This window comes from Scomber scombrus, chromosome 4 (genome assembly GCF_963691925.1).
Source record: "Scomber scombrus chromosome 4, fScoSco1.1, whole genome shotgun sequence".
Classification (NCBI taxonomy): Eukaryota; Metazoa; Chordata; class Actinopteri; order Scombriformes; family Scombridae; genus Scomber; species Scomber scombrus.
The window spans coordinates 34,460,610-34,477,867 of NC_084973.1; the positions used below are offsets into that span (position 1 = coordinate 34,460,610).

Here is a 17,258-nt window from a genome sequence, read left to right on the forward strand (position 1 = left end):
ACCGGCAAGAAGAAGAAGAGACGGAGGGAGGAGGAGGAGGAGGAGGAGGCACCGGTCACCATAGCAACCAATGAAACCGGCAAGAAGAAGAAGAGACGGGGGGAGGAGGAGGAGGAGGCACCAGTCACCATAGCAACCAATGAAACCGACAAGGAGAAGAAGAAGAAGAAAAACAAAAATGGACTGAATGAGGTCAGCGTCACCATGACAACAATAGACCTGACGGTTCCCATGGAAACGAGTGACACTGGGATGGAGAGAAAAAAGAAGAAGAAACAGGAGGGGAGTGTCGTCATGGTAACGACTACCAACAACAACAGTGAAACAGACCCACTGGTTTCCATGGAAACCAACCACACAGCGCCGGAGACAGAGAAGAAGAAGAAGAAGAAAGATGGGAGTGTGAAAGAGGTACAAAAAGAACAGAAGAAGAAGAAAAGGAAAGAGAAGAAGATAGAAGACAGTAGAAGAAGAGAAGAAGAGACAGAAGAAGAAGAAGAAGCTGCATTAAATAATCAGTGAGTTGTGTGTGTGTGTGTCTTACTACACTTACTAAGTGTAATAAGTATAGTACTAGTAGTAAGTGTGTACTTTGTGTACTTTGTGTACTAGGCTGGACTGGTCGCTGATTGAGGAGCTGCAGGAGTTTATTCCTGATGTGAAGAAGAAATCAGCTGATGAGATCAAAAAACTGCTGCGATACGACCTGCACCGCTTCAGATGCTTCAAACAGCAAGGTACAAGTACTGCAGGTACTGCAAGTACTACAAGTACTGCAAGTACTGCAAACAGCAAGGTACAAGTACTGCAAGTACTGCAAGTACTGCAAGTACTACAAGTACTGCAAGTACTACAAGTACTGCAAGTACTGCAAGTACTGCAAGTACTACAAACAGCAAGGTACAAGTACTGCAAGTACTACAAGTACTGCAAGTACTGCAAGGTACTTGTACTGCGTGCAGTGAGGTACTAGTACTGCATACAGTGAGGTACTTGTACTGCAACCAGTGAGGTACTTGTACTGCAACCAGTGAGGTACTTGTACTGCGTACAGCGAGGTACTTGTACTTGTACTGCATACAGTGAGGTACTAGTACTGCATACAGTGAGGTATTACTGCATACAGTGAGGTACTTGTACTGCATACAGTGAGGTATTACTGCATACAGTGAGGTACTAGTACTGCATACAGTGAGGTACTTGTACTGCGTACAGTGAGGTACTAGTACTGCGTACAGTGAGGTATTACTGCATACAGTGAGGTACTTGTACTGCATACAGTGAGGTATTACTGCATACAGTGAGGTACTAGTACTGCGTACAGTGAGGTACTAGTACTGCATACAGTGAGGTAGTAGTACTGCATACAGTGAGGTACTAGTACTGCATACAGTGAGGTACTAGTACTGCATACAGTGAGGTAGTACTGCATACAGTGAGGTACTAGTACTGCATACAGTGAGGTACTAGTACTGCATACAGTGAGGTAGTACTGCATACAGTGAGGTACTAGTACTGCATACAGTGAGGTAGTACTGCATACAGTGAGGTACTAGTACTGCATACAGTGAGGTACTAGTACTGCATACAGTGAGGTAGTACTGCATACAGTGAGGTACTTGTACTGCATACAGTGAGGTACTAGTACTGCGTACAGTGAGGTACTAGTACTGCATACAGTGAGGTAGTAGTACTGCATACAGTGAGGTACTAGTACTGCGTACAGTGAGGTACTAGTACTGCGTACAGTGAGGTAGTAGTACTGCATACAGTGAGGTACTAGTACTGCGTACAGTGAGGTACTAGTACTGCGTACAGTGAGGTACTAGTACTGCGTACAGTGAGGTACTAGTACTGCGTACAGTGAGGTACTAGTACTGCATACAGTGAGGTATTAGTACTGCATACAGTGAGGTACTTGTACTGCATACAGTGAGGTACTAGTACTGCATACAGTGAGGTACTTGTACTGCATACAGTGAGGTAGTAGTACTGCATACAGTGAGGTACTTGTACTGCGTACAGTGAGGTAGTAGTACTGCATACAGTGAGGTACTTGTACTCTCTCTTGCAGGTGTGCAGGTGCGTTGGGGCCGCTGCACTAAGAACGAGAATCAGCAGATCGAGCAGAACATTGCAGACTTCCTGGTTCTGACGGGCATCAGCTCAGCCAATCAGCTTCTGTTCCCTGAGAGGTTCAAAGATCAGGAGGCGGAGACCCGACGGCTGCGATCACGACATCACTTCCTGGAGAGGATCGGTAAACCTGTCTGTCTCTCTACCTGTCTGTCTATCTACCTGTCTCTCTCTCCACCTGTCTGTCTCTCTCTCTAGCTGTCTGTCTATCTACCTGTCTGTCTCACTCTCTACCTGCCTGTCTCTCTCTCTACCTGTCTCACTCTCTACCTGTCTCTCTCTCCAGCTGAGGGGATCCCAAGGACTTGTCAGCAGGTTCTCGTCAGAGCCAAGAAGATGTTTGACAGCAGGAACCACAAGGGAAGGTCAGAGAACATTGTTTACGTTCTACCCGTGGAACCCTTTGTATGTTTATGTTCTACCCGTGGAACCCTCTGTGTGTTTACGTTGTGTTTACGTTCTACCCGTGGAACCCTCGGTGTGTTTATGTTCTACCCGTGGAACCCTCTGTGTGTTTACGTTGTGTTTACGTTCTACCCGTGGAACCCTCGGTGTGTTTACGTTGTGTTAACGTTCTACCCGTGGAACCCTCTGTGTTTACGTTGTGTTTACGTTCTACCCGTGGAACCCTCAGTGTGTTTACGTTCTACCCGTGGAACCCTCCGTGTGTTTTCGTTCTACCCGTGGAACCCTCCGTGTGTTTATGTTCTACCCGTGGAACCCTCCGTGTGTTTATGTTCTACCCGTGGAACCCTCTGTGTGTTTACGTTGTGTTTACGTTCTACCCGTGGAACCCTCTGTGTGTTTATGTTCTACCCGTGGAACCCTCTGTGTGTTTACGTTGTGTTTACGTTCTACCCGTGGAACCCTCGGTGTGTTTACGTTGTGTTAACGTTCTACCCGTGGAACCCTCTGTGTTTACGTTGTGTTTACGTTCTACCCGTGGAACCCTCAGTGTGTTTACGTTCTACCCGTGGAACCCTCCGTGTGTTTTCGTTCTACCCGTGGAACCCTCCGTGTGTTTATGTTCTACCCGTGGAACCCTCCGTGTGTTTATGTTCTACCCGTGGAACCCTCTGTGTGTTTACGTTGTGTTTACGTTCTACCCGTGGAACCCTCTGTGTGTTTATGTTCTACCCGTGGAACCCTCTGTGTGTTTACGTTGTGTTTACGTTCTACCCGTGGAACCCTCAGTGTGTTTACGTTCTACCCGTGGAACCCTCCGTGTGTTTTCGTTCTACCCGTGGAACCCTCCGTGTGTTTTCGTTCTACCCGTGGAACCCTCCGTGTGTTTTCGTTCTACCCGTGGAACCCTCCGTGTGTTAACGTTCTACCCGTGGAACCCTCCGCGTGTTTACGTTCTACCCGTGGAACCCTCTGTGTGTTAACATTCTACCCGTGGAACCCTCTGTGTGTTTACGTTCTACCCGTGGAACCCTCCGTGTGTTAACGTTCTACCCGTGGAACCCTCCGTGTGTTTACGTTCTACCCGTGGAACCCTCCGTGTGTTTACGTTCTACCCGTGGAACCCTCCGTGTGTTTACGTTCTACCCGTGGAACCCTCCGTGTGTTTACGTTCTACCCGTGGAACCCTCCGTGTGTTTACGTTCTACCCGTGGAACCCTCCGTGTGTTTACGTTCTACCCGTGGAAGCCTCCGTGTGTTTACGTTCTACCCGTGGAACCCTCCGCGTGTTTACATTCTACCCGTGGAACTCTCCGTGTGTTTACGTTGTGTTTACGTTCTACCCGTGGAACCCTCCGTGTGTTACGTTCTACCCGTGGAACCCTCCGTGTGTTTACGTTCTACCCGTGGAACCCTCCGTGTGTTTATGTTCTACCCGTGGAACCCTCCGTGTGTTTACGTTCTACCCGTGGAACCCTCCGTGTGTTTACGTTCTACCCGTGGAACCCTCCGCGTGTTTACATTCTACCCGTGGAACCCTCCGTGTGTTTACGTTGTGTTTACGTTCTACCCGTGGAACCCTCCGCGTGTTTACGTTGTGTTTACGTTCTACCCGTGGAACCCTCCGTGTGTTACGCTCTACCCGTGGAACCCTCCGTGTGTTTACGTTCTACCCGTGGAACCCTCTGTGTGTTTACGTTCTACCCGTGGAACCCTCCGTGTGTTTATGTTGTGTTTACGTTCTACCCGTGGAACCCTCCGTGTATTTATGTTGTGTTTACGTTCTACCCGTGGAACCCTCCGTGTGTTTATGTTGTGTTTACGTTCTACCCGTGGAACCCTCCGTGTATTTATGTTGTGTTTACGTTCTACCCGTGGAACCCTCCGTGTGTTTATGTTCTACCCGTGGAACCCTCCGCGTGTTTACGTTCTACCTGTGGAACCCTCCGTGTGTTTACGTTCTACCCGTGGAACCCTCCGTGTGTTTACGTTCTACCCACGGAACCCTCCGTGTGTTTACGTTCTACCTGTGGAACCCTCCGCGTGTTTACGTTCTACCCGTGGAACCCTCTGTGTGTAAACGTTCTACCCGTGGAACCCTCCGTGTGTTTACGTTCTACCCGCGGAACCCTCCGCGTGTTTACGTTCTACCCGTGGAACCCTCCGTGTGTTTACGTTCTACCCACGGAACCCTCCGCGTGTTAACGTTCTACCCGTGGAACCCTCCGTGTGTTTACGTTCTACCCGTGGAACCCTCGGTGTGTTTACGTTCTACCCGTGGAACTCTCCGCGTGTTAACGTTCTACCCGTGGAACCCTCCGTGTGTTTACGTTCTACCTGTGGAACCCTCTGTGTGTAAACGTTCTACCCGTGGAACCCCCCGTGTGTTTACGTTCTACCTGTGGATGTTTTTTTCAGGTTCTCAGAGGAAGAGAAGCAGTCTTTGATAAAATTGCAGAACCTTCATGGAAACAACTGGAGAGCGATCGCTCAGAAGATGGACCGAAGTATCTACTCCATCCAGAAACGCTTCGATCACATCGGTATGTTCCCGTGATCCCGTGGTCACGTCTGATCCCGTGGTCACGTGTGTTCCCGTGTTCACGTGTGTTCCCGTGGTCACGTGTGTTCCCGTGGTCACGTGTGATCCCGTGGTCACGTATGATCATGTGGTCATGTATGATCCCGTGGTCATGTGGTCATGTATGATCCCGTGGTCATGTGTGATCCCGTGGTCATGTATGATCATGTGGTCATGTATGATCATGTGGTCATGTGTGATCCCGTGGTCATGTGGTCATGTATGTTCCTGTGGTCATGTATGATCATGTGGTCATGTATGATCCCGTGGTCATGTGGTCATGAATGTTGCAGCTGCGGGTCACGGGGCCTGGAGTCCTGAGGAAGAGTCCAGGTTGAAGCAGGCAGTGAAGGCTCACCTGGAGGAGCTGGTGCAGCAGAGTCCTGCAGGTCCCAGTCTGAGCAGAGATCAGCTCTGCAACAATCTTCCTTGGAAGGACTTCAGCCAGCAGGTGGAGACCAGATCCTGGACCCAGTGTCGGATCAAGTGGTGAGTGATCCTGCAGTCTGTGAAACATGTGAGGCTCCTGAAAGAGCTGCACTGCATGCTGGGAGGAAGAACCGGGTCAGGTGTTCTGAAGGTTCACTTTGTGTTCCAGGTTCTCTATCCTGAAGAATAAAATGTCAACGAGAGGAAGAACCTTCACTAAAGGACCCGAAGGATACCGAGCTAAGATCCGCCTCATCAACAAGTAAGATCACCTGTCTGTGGTTATAACGCACCTGTCTGTGGTTATAATGCACCTGTCTGTGGTTATAATGCACCTGTCTGTGGTTATAACTCACCTGTCTGTGGTTATAACACCTGTCTGTGGTTATAACGCACCTGTCTGTGGTTATAACACACCTGTCTGTGGTAATAACACCTGTCTGTGGTTATAACACACCTGTCTGTGGTAATAACACCTGTCTGTGGTTATAACTCACCTGTCTGTGGTAATAACACACCTGTCTGTGGTTATAACTCACCTGTCTGTGGTTATAACTCACCTGTCTGTGGTTATAACACACCTGTCTGTGGTTATAACACACCTGTCTGTGGTTATAACGCACCTGTCTGTGGTTATAACACCTGTCTGTGGTTATAACACCTGTCTGTGGTTATAACGCACCTGTCTGTGGTTTCAGATTGTACGACATACACGTGGACGACATCGCCGACATCGACTGGGACGAGGTCGCTTGCACTGTCCGGTGCGCTGTCGGGTGAGGTCAAAGGTTAAACACTCAGGCCTCTCCAGGTGTTCTCCAGGTGTTCTCCTGGTGTTCTCCAGGTGTTCTCCAGGTGTTCTCCTGGTGTTCTCCAGGTGTATTAATACTACCAGTACTAGTAGTAATATAATACTTTGTGTTTCAGTGACGTGACTTCAGTTTGTGTTCAGAAGAGTTTTCACCGACTCAAAGTTACCAGAGTTCCCAACTGGACCAGTTTATCCTGCGGAGGTCAGTACTGCAATACTCTACCTGTCAGTACTGCAATACTCTACCTGTCAGTACTGCAATACTCTACCTGTCTGTACTGCAATACTCTACCTGTCAGTACTGCAATACTCTACCTGTCTGTACTGCAATACTCTACCTGTCAGTACTGCAATACTCTACCTGTCTGTACTGCAATACTCTACCTGTCTGTACTGCAATACTCTACCTGTCAGTACTGCAATACTCTACCTGTCAGTACTGCAATACTCTACCTGTCTGTACTGCAATACTCTACCTGTCTGTACTGCAGTACTCTACCTGTCTGTACTGCAATACTCTACCTGTCAGTATTGCGGTACTCTACCTGTCTGTACTGCGGTACTCTACCTGTCAGTACTGCAGTACTCTACCTGTCTGTACTGCAATACTCTACCTGTCTGTACTGCAGTACTCTACCTGTCAGTACTGCAATACTCTATCTGTCAGTACTGCAATACTTTACCTGTCTGTACTGCAGTACTCTGTCAGTACTGCAATACTCTACCTGTCAGTACTGCGGTACTCTACCTGTCAGTACTGCAGTACTCTACCTGTCAGTACTGCAATACTCTACCTGTCAGTACTGCGGTACTCTACCTGTCAGTACTGCAGTACTCTACCTGTCAGTACTGCAGTACTCTACCTGTCAGTACTGCAGTACTCTACCTGTCTGTACTGCAATACTCTACCTGTCAATACTGCAGTACTCTACCTGTCTGTACTGCAATACTCTACCTGTCAGTACTGCAGTACTCTACCTGTCTGTACTGCAGTACTCTACCTGTCAGTACTGCGGTACTCTACCTGTCTGTACTGCAATACTCTACCTGTCAGTACTGCAGTACTCTACCTGTCTGTACTGCAGTACTCTACCTGTCAGTACTGCGGTACTCTACCTGTCAGTACTGCGGTACTCTACCTGTCTGTACTGCAGTACTCTGTCAGTACTGCAATACTCTACCTGTCAGTACTGCAGTACTCTGTCAGTACTGCAATACTCTACCTGTCAGTACTGCAATACTCTACCTGTCAGTACTGCAGTACTCTGTCAGTACTGCAATACTCTACCTGTCAGTACTGCAATACTCTACCTGTCAGTACTGCGGTACTCTACCTGTCAGTACTGCGGTACTCTACCTGTCTGTACTGCAGTACTCTGTCAGTACTGCAATACTCTACCTGTCAGTACTGCAATACTCTACCTGTCTGTACTGCAATACTCTACCTGTCTGTACTGCAGTACTCTACCTGTCAGTACTGCGGTACTCTACCTGTCAGTACTGCAGTACTCTACCTGTCAGTACTGCGGTACTCTACCTGTCAGTACTGCAGTACTCTACCTGTCAGTACTGCGGTACTCTACCTGTCAGTACTGCAATACTCTACCTGTCTGTACTGCGGTACTCTACCTGTCAGTACTGCAGTACTCTACCTGTCAGTACTGCGGTACTCTACCTGTCTGTACTGCAGTACTCTACCTGTCAGTACTGCGGTACTCTACCTGTCAGTACTGCAATACTCTACCTGTCAGTACTGCAGTACTCTGTCAGTACTGCGGTACTCTACCTGTCAGTACTGCGGTACTCTACCTGTCTGTACTGCAGTACTCTACCTGTCTGTACTGCAGTACTCTACCTGTCTGTACTTTGTATGATACTGTGTTGTATTGTAGAAGTTGAGAATGACCTTTGACCCTTTGCTCCTCAGAGATCATTGACTTCCTGCACCTGAAAGTGATTCCTGAGCTGCAAGAGAAGCTGATCCGAGTGGAGCTGCGTGAGGAGCGGCGGGGGGGGCAGCAGGAGGCGCAGCAGGAGGCGCAGCAGCAGGAGGAGCAGGAGGAGCAGGAGGAGGAGGAGAGGAAGTTGTATCTGCTGGAAGACATCTTTCCCTCACAGGAAGAAGATTTCACAGAGCTGGACAATGTTTAAGCTGCAGCCAATCAGGAAGCAGCTCCTGATGGACAGATTATTGACCTAACCATGTCCCGCCTCTCCTGCTCTGTGATTGGCTGATGTTAAACATGAAATGACCTCACAGAACAGAAAGCAGGAAGTGGATTATTTGTAAGACTGAGAATCAGCTGATGTTTGTAATGAGATGTTTTTATTAAACTGTTTAAAGAAGTCTGTGTTTGTTATTGTACTGGTTGCCATGGAGACGTCATCCCACTAAACGTTGTTTCAATGGAAAATGAATTATTCTACGTCCCAACCCTCACCTCTGCTCACCAGCCCAAACCTCAGAGATCGGGTCAGGAGTCCAGACATCCGGGGAGGCTAGGAGTAGAGCTGCTGCTCCTTCACATGGAGCCAGCTGAGTGTGTGTGTGTTACTGTCTGTGTGTATATGTGTTTTCAGTTACCATGACTACCAGGCTCAGTGAGCCAGTACCAGAACAGAACCAGGATCAGATCTACAGGAATCACACATGGTTTATTAACACTATATAATACACACACACATCATTAACACTTTATAATACATAAGTTCTCATTTTATTTGACATATAAAGATATAAATATATATCTGTATGTAACTCTAACCCTGATATTCATGATGCTGTGCTGAGTGATGACATCACCAGTTTCATCTGCGTCTGACCAATCAGCTTTCACTTCTTATCAATGTAAGCTCCTGCAGGGCATTCTGGGTAATGTAGTCATTTAGAGGTGACGGCCTGCAGGGTATTCTGGGTAATGTAGTCATTTAGAGGTGACGGCCTGCAGGTTATTCTGGGTAATGTAGTCATTTAGAGGTGACGGCCTGCAGGGTATTCTGGGTAATGTAGTCATTTAGAGGTGACGGCCTGCAGGGCATTCTGGGTAATGTAGTCATTTAGAAGTGATGGCCTGCAGGGCATTCTGGGTAATGTAGTCATTTAGAGGTGATGGCCTGCAGGGCATTCTGGGTAATGTAGTCATTTAGAGGTGATGGCCTGCAGGCTGCTCGTCCTCTTCATGATGTTTGGGACGAACAGCAGGCCTGACGCTCTCTCGATGGTTTCTATGGGAACCAGGAAGCGCTCCAGAGGAAGCTTCTCATCTACCGGCTCATTGGGTAAGACGTAGGAACGAAGCTCCACCCCCCGACCGTCTGGCTGCTCCAGGATCAGCACCTGGGGGGGGCAAGATGACATCATCAGCTGACACAGGTCACTGACCCGATGAAATCATCAGCTGACACACAGGTCACTGACCCGATGACATCATCAGCTGACACACAGGTCACTGACCGATGACATCATCAGCTGTCACCCAGGTGAACTCACCTTGAAGAAATGCGTCGGCACGGCGACGTGATTACGACCCAAAACCTGATACCTGACGTAGAGTTTCCCATCAGCCTCCTGCCTGATACACACACACACACATATACACATTATACACACACCTTATACACCTGGGCAGGTAAGGGGGGGGGGGGGTTACCTGGGCAGGTAGGGGGGGGGTGGAGTTACCAGGGCAAGTAGGGGGGGGGGGGGGGGGGAGTTACCTGGGCAGGTAGAGCGGGCGGGGGGGGTTACCAGGGCAGATAGAGGGGGGGTGGAGTTACCTGGGCAGGTGGGGGGGGGTTTACCTGGGCAGGTAGGGGGGGGGGTTGTTACCTGGGCAGGTAGGGGGGGGTGGAGTTACCTGGGCAAGTAGGGGGGTGGTTGTTACCTGGGCAGGTAGAGCGGGGGGGGGGGGGGGGGGGGTTACCAGGGCAGGTAGAGGGGGGGTGGAGTTACCTGGGCAGGTGGGGGGGGGGTGGTTTACCTGGGCAGGTGGGGGGGGGGTGGAGTTACCTGGGCAAGTAGGGGGGTGGTTGTTACCTGGGCAGGTAGAGCGGGGGGGGGGGGGGGGGTTACCAGGGCAGGTAGAGGGGGGGTGGAGTTACCTGGGCAGGTGGGGGGGGGGGGTGGTTTACCTGGGCAGGTGGGGGGGGGGGTTGTTACCTGGGCAGGTAGAGCGGGGGGGGTTGTTACCTGGGCAGGTAGGGGGGGGTTGTTACCTGGGCAGAGCGGGGGGGGGTTACCTGGGCAGGTAGGGGGGGGTTGTTACCTGGGCAGGCAGAGCGGGGGGGGGGGGTTGTTACCTGGGCAGGTAGAGCGGGGGGGGTTACCTGGGCAGGTAGGGGGGGGTTGTTACCTGGGCAGGCAGAGCGGGGGGGGGTTGTTACCTGGGCAGGTAGAGCGGGGGGGGGTTACCTGGGCAGGTAGGGGGGGGGGGTTGTTACCTGGGCAGGCAGAGCGGGGGGGGGTTGTTACCTGGGCAGGTAGGGGGGGGTTGTTACCTGGGCAGGCAGAGCGGGGGGGGGTTGTTACCTGGGCAGGTAGAGCGGGGGGGGGTTACCTGGGCAGGTAGGGGGGGGGGTTGTTACCTGGGCAGGCAGAGCGGGGGGGGGGGGTTGTTACCTGGGCAGGTAGAGCGGGCCGGTGCAGACGTAGACGTTGGGGTAACGGTGGGTCAGAGAGCGGCTGAGCTTCTCCAGGTTGTTCCAGGTGTTCTGGTTCAGGTGAGGGTTCTAACCAATCAGAGCACAGCGTTCACATCACATGATCCATGACATCATCACTACAATAGATGGATGATGTCACAGCGTACCTGTGGAGCCACGTTGCTCAGGTAGAAGGTGTCCTCCATGGCCTTCTGACTCCACTTGTGATTGGCTGCCGCGGCCAGGTGACCTCTGTCGAAGCCACTCCCCCTGAAGTCCTGATTGGTCGCTCGATGGAAGGCGTGCACGCTGCAGGTAGACATGTATGACATCACTTCCTGTTCACAGCATCCCGTCTCACCTGTCTGTCTGACCTGTCTCACCTGTCGTCCTCTCTGAACTCGCAGTACTTCCTGTCACCTGACCCTTTCAGCGTGCCGCTGTTGAGCCGTTCGATTACCCATGATGCCGTGCGTGTGCGGGGGTCGTAGGAAGTGATGTAAGACTCTCTGGTTTTGATGTTAGCCAATGAGGGGAAGCCGTACTTCATCACTGCTGCAGGCGCACCTGGACTCACCTGCAGACGCACAGGTAGAAATAATTATTATATTATAGGTTATTATATTTACAGGTAGATCCATTATATATTATACACACACACACACACACACACACACACACACACACACACACACACACACACACACACACACACACACACACACACACACACACCGTGAGCTCGGAGGCGTAGACTCTCGGTACCGGGAGTACCGGGACGGTGCTCAGTAGACCGGGTGTTTGAGGCTCCTCTCCCCGGGCTCCGGTGCTCAGTAGACCGGGTGTTTGAGGCTCCTCTCCCCGGGCTCCGGTGCTCAGTAGACCGGGTGTTTGAGGCTCCTCTCCCCGGGCTCCAGTGCTCAGTATGCGGGTCCCAGCTGCTCCCAGTCCGGCTCCCAGCAGCAGGGTCACTCCGCTCCTCCACCATGGCGCCATGCTGGATGTGCTCGCTGATGACGTCACTGCAGCCGCCGTGTCGCTGCTGTGACGTCAGTCAGGAGCAGGCGGGGAGTTCCGGTGTCGTGCCAAAAAGTGATCGTCTGCCAGAATCTGATTTGTGGCCGCGGGAGCGCGCACAGCAGCCCGTTGAGCGGGAGCGCGCACAGCAGCCCGTTGAGCTGTAGCGCTAAACGGTCATAATATGCATTTACACACAATTATCACACATTATCACAACTGTGGCCTAAAGAAGTTTAGTTTGTAGCGCAATAAGGCAATGACGTCATAGACATGTGGGTCATTCCGTGAAATCGGTACATTTTGCGTCCCAGAGAAATAATCTGTCATAAAATCACTATAATACCAAATACACACATAATTTAAAAACTTAACATTAGTATGTCTTCTATCATCAACACTACCTCAAATTTAAGTAAATTAAATATTACTTTCCATAGTTAAATTTGCATTTATGTTGATAAGGTGTGATAGGTCTTTATGGCCTGGTTTTAATGCCAGTTGATTTCTCTGACCAGTGTAGTGAGGATCAGTTTCAATTAAAGTAACATTCTTCTAAATCTCTTGTTAATCATGTATTTGTGTAAATGCTACACTACAGAACCTCACCCCTATCTTGTAATGTTAAAGAAAATGAAACCAAATACCAGCTAAAAGAACTTTGTCTGGAATTCATGATCCCGACTACAAACCCCTCAAAACATTTCTTAGAATTCAATATGCTTCACTAATATAACTGTGTAAATTCCATGCTACTGCAATTTAAAAGATAGTTATTTATAAGGTATAATAATAACAACAATAATAATAAATGCAGTAATGTTTTTAAAAGATACAAATATGTACAGTGTGCTGAACAATGTGTCCCATCATTCCTGTTACTTCCTATGTCAGTACTGTTACTGTCATTAATTTGATAAAAATGTAAAAATGATAATTAGAAGGGCCACCCAGGTATTACCAATCCAAATAAGACTGTAAAATGTTTTGGAAACTACCTTTTATTCAATACTTCTCTCATAAAAATACATATATATCTTAATTAATATGTGGTCTCTTTTTACATTTTTTATTTTCTTGGTCATCTGAATGATGAAATTGAAAGTTTAAAAATATATTCATAATCTGAAATAATCCCAGTGTAATGAGGGACTGAAATACTGTCCATACATGTGTAAACTGTTAAACAATTATAATTCCAAATATATTATATAGTAACCATTTTGTCCGTAACAGGGTTGACAGATAAATTGTATCATGGAGTGGATAACATGTCATAAAATAAATAAATTAAATAGCCTGAGATGGCACCATATCATTTATTGTCACTTTAAGATGTCTTCTTTCCATAGATACTTTTAAAATTGTGATAAAAATGATTTTATATTTTAAATTCTGAAAGTTGAAAAGGTACCGATTTCGTGGAATGACCCATGTCTCTACAGTATGTGCTTGGTATCTGATGCCTTTGTTTAGCCTATAATGAATGTGATTTATGGGTGTGTGTTCAGTAAAGAAATGATCCTCGTGACTCTGCGTTGTGTTTTATCTGATCTGGGCCCTACCCTTCCCATGTTGGGATGTGTTTTATATCTAATATTATTGTTTATAACTACTATTAAAATAACGAACAGTTTTCACCTGCCAAAAATGGATTAAAGGCCAAATACAGTTACTGAAAGCTGACTAAATATGACTTGATCTCATTCATAAGCTTCATAATATAAACACTAGAGCTCACAGGACAGTTTAAAGGACCATTACAACACAAAATAAGGCATTTTCACCTGCAAAAAATTGATTGGAGGCCATTAATTTGATACTGAAAAGTGTTTTCTTCCTATTACTCAACAGAGCAACATTTAGCTCATTATAGATTAACCTGTACTCTGTACCCTCTGGTAATGGTGTAAAGGGCCAATGCTACCCATAACATGCAGATTTTTACTTGCCAAAAATTGATTCCAGCTCTTAATTTGATACTGAAAGAGTTTTTCCACAGTAATATGACGTCATTTTGAGGCAGAAAAACACTTTTCAGTATCAAATCAATGACAACTGCATTCTATCAAAAGGCCACCAGGGGGCGACGTTATAATAATATTAATATGAGGAGACTTTAATAATAATAATATTAATATGAGGAGACTTTAATAATAATAATAATAATATGAGGAGACTTTAATAATAATAATATTAATATGAGGAGACTTTAATAATAATAATATTAATATGAGGAGACTTTAATAATAATAATATTAATATGAGGAGACTTTAATAATAATAATAATAATATTAATATGAGGAGACTTTAATAATAATAATAATAATATGAGGAGACTTTAATAATAATAATATTAATATGAGGAGACTTTAATAATAATAATAATAATATGAGGAGACTTTAATAATAATAATATTAATATGAGGAGACTTTAATAATAATAATAATAATATTAATATGAGGAGACTTTAATAATAATAATAATAATAATATTAATATGAGGAGACTTTAATAATAATAATAATAATATGAGGAGACTTTAATAATAATAATAATAATATGAGGAGACTTTAATAATAATAATAATAATATGAGGAGACTTTAATAATAATAATAATAATATGAGGAGACTTTAATAATAATAATAATAATATTAATATGAGGAGACTTTATTATTAATAATAATAATAATAATATGAGGAGACTTTAATAATAATAATAATAATAATAATAATAATATTAATATGAGGAGACTTTAATAATAATAATAATATTAATATGAGGAGACTTTAATAATAATAATAATAATATGAGGAGACTTTAATAATAATAATAATAATATGAGGAGACTTTAATAATAATAATAATAATATGAGGAGACTTTAATAATAATAATAATAATAATATTAATATGAGGAGACTTTAATAATAATAATAATAATATTAATATGAGGAGACTTTAATAATAATAATAATATTAATATGAGGAGACTTTAATAATAATAATAATATTAATATGAGGAGACTTTAATAATAATAATAATAATATGAGGAGACTTTAATAATAATAATAATATTAATATGAGGAGACTTTAATAATAATAATAATATTAATATGAGGAGACTTTAATAATAATAATAATAATATGAGGAGACTTTAATAATAATAATAATAATATTAATATGAGGAGACTTTAATAATAATAATAATAATATGAGGAGACTTTAATAATAATAATAATAATAATATTAATATGAGGAGACTTTAATAATAATAATATTAATATGAGGAGACTTTAATAATAATAATATTAATATTAATATGAGGAGACTTTAATAATAATAATAATAATAATAATAATAATATGAGGAGACTTTAATAATAATAATAATAATAATAATATGAGGAGACTTTAATAATAATAATAATAATAATAATATGAGGAGACTTTAATAATAATAATAATAATAATAATATGAGGAGACTTTAATAATAATAATAATAATATGATGAGACTTTAATAATAATAATAATATTAATATGAGGAGACTTTAATAATAATAATAATAATAATAATTATATGAGGAGACTTTTTAGAAGAAAAGTCTAATGTAAAGACTTATGTGATGAACTAATGCCTAAATGTTGTGGGGGGTGAGACTATTCAACAGAGACCTATTATAATACGTTTGGATCAACATGACATAAGCGATTGATAATGTAGGAAAGAGCAGAGAATTGTACATAATCATTTGCAACGTGTTCAAAGAAATGAGAAACAGTTTTTTGATGTGAAGATTGAACAAGTAGATTTGAGAATTTCAATTCTGATCTGAGAAATGTACCAAAGCTGAGAAGAAACTGTAAAAGGGAGTTTTTTCTCTCCACTGTCACTAAGAGCTGCTCATGTGTGAATGTTGGGTCTCTTTAATTAAACCTGAAGAGTTCGGTTTAGACCTGCTCTATGTGTAAAGAGCCTTGAGATGACTTTGTTGTGATTTGGCGCTTTATAAATAGAGATTGATTGATTGTGTCACACTCCGACCTAGACTGAGGGTCGTGTGCCGGAAGGCTGACTGGAAAAGGTGTAGTTTAACCTTAAAATGCCGAAAAAAGGTTGCAAGACAAAGTCCATTTGATGCAAAAGATGAAGTGATTTATTGCCCTTTAATTACAGTCGATGGAAATGTGAGCAAACATTCCACAAAAATGCAGCAGAACAATATATTTATACAAATTACAAACCAAAAACCACCCTTGGGTCTACACGGCACCACAGCCCTTCTCTGACTGCCTAGGCAGTGTAGGACCCCTCTATTTAAAGACTTAGCCCCTCCCACTGGACCATACCACCTTTAATTGGAATCAATTAAGTAATCACTTAACCCCACAGATCAATTTCCACATCTGAAATCATGACCAAACCTATTTACACTTATTTACCACACAAAGGCCTCAATCCAGAAATGAATCCACAAACCCATTTCACCCCCACAGTTGGTATGGTCCAGTAAGGACTGAGCATGCTCCCTACAGGTCACTCAGGTGTTGGTATGGTCCAGTAAGGACTGAGCATGCTCCCTACAGGTTACTCAGGTGTTGGTATGGTCCAGTAAGGACTGAGCATGCTCCTTACAGGTTACTCAGGTGTTGGTATGGTCCAGTAAGATGGACTGAGCATGCTCCCTACAGGTTACTCAGGCGTTGGTATGGTCCAGTAAGGACTGAGCATACTCCCTACAGGTTACTCAGGCGTTGGTATGGTCCAGTAAGATGGACTGAGCATGCTCCCTACAGGTTACTCAGGCGTTGGTATGGTCCAGTAAGGACTGAGCATGCTCCCTACAGGTTACTCAGGCGTTGGTATGGCCCAGTAAGGACTGAGCATGCTCCCTACAGGTTACTCAGGTGTTGGTATGGTCCAGTAAGGACTGAGCATGCTCCCTACAGGTTACTCAGGTGTTGGTATGGTCCAGTAAGGACTGAGCATGCTCCCTACAGGTTACTCTGGCACTATAAAAGACAGCCTGAAACAAGGCTCGGGTCCTTTGTCACTGCCCAGCACCAGGAAATACTGTGGTAAGAAAAAACAATATACAGTAATTAGATACAAACTCATAATTTCCAAACCTCAAATAATAAAGAGATAAAATAATAAATGTGTGATTCTAGGAAACTTTATGGGAATAAACAGCACAGGAAACTTACTTGGATGTTAAACGTAGTTCAGTGTGTG

The 17,258-nt window shown here is 44.9% G+C and overlaps 2 protein-coding genes across 4 annotated transcripts in view; one reads left to right on the forward strand and one right to left on the reverse strand.

The window, feature by feature from the left end:
* The window catches only part of LOC133978605 (transcription termination factor 1-like), a 9,864-nt gene extending 1,162 nt beyond the window's left edge, over nt 1–8,702 (forward strand). For all 3 annotated transcript variants that reach the window (XM_062416885.1, XM_062416884.1, XM_062416886.1), the window contains exons 2-11: nt 1–518; nt 613–737; nt 2,075–2,260; nt 2,423–2,501; nt 4,960–5,084; nt 5,416–5,611; nt 5,721–5,813; nt 6,250–6,327; nt 6,479–6,564; nt 8,290–8,702. The exon at nt 1–518 is cut by the window's left edge. In XM_062416885.1, coding sequence (XP_062272869.1) covers nt 1–518; nt 613–737; nt 2,075–2,260; nt 2,423–2,501; nt 4,960–5,084; nt 5,416–5,611; nt 5,721–5,813; nt 6,250–6,327; nt 6,479–6,564; nt 8,290–8,513 — 1,710 coding nt within the window. In that variant the 3' untranslated portion in view covers nt 8,514–8,702. The remainder of the gene's footprint in view (nt 519–612; nt 738–2,074; nt 2,261–2,422; nt 2,502–4,959; nt 5,085–5,415; nt 5,612–5,720; nt 5,814–6,249; nt 6,328–6,478; nt 6,565–8,289) is intronic.
* Nucleotides 8,703–9,115: 413 nt separating this feature from the next.
* Nucleotides 9,116–12,005, reverse strand: endog (endonuclease G). The gene is made up of 6 exons (XM_062416912.1): nt 11,736–12,005; nt 11,384–11,577; nt 11,168–11,309; nt 10,978–11,087; nt 9,853–9,934; nt 9,116–9,699 (listed from the first exon to the last, which is right to left on the reverse strand). The coding sequence occupies exons 1-6, from the start codon at nt 11,994–11,996 to the stop codon at nt 9,502–9,504; spliced, it is 987 nt and encodes a 328-aa protein (XP_062272896.1). The 5' UTR covers nt 11,997–12,005; the 3' UTR covers nt 9,116–9,501.
* Nucleotides 12,006–17,258: the final 5,253 nt, after the last annotated feature.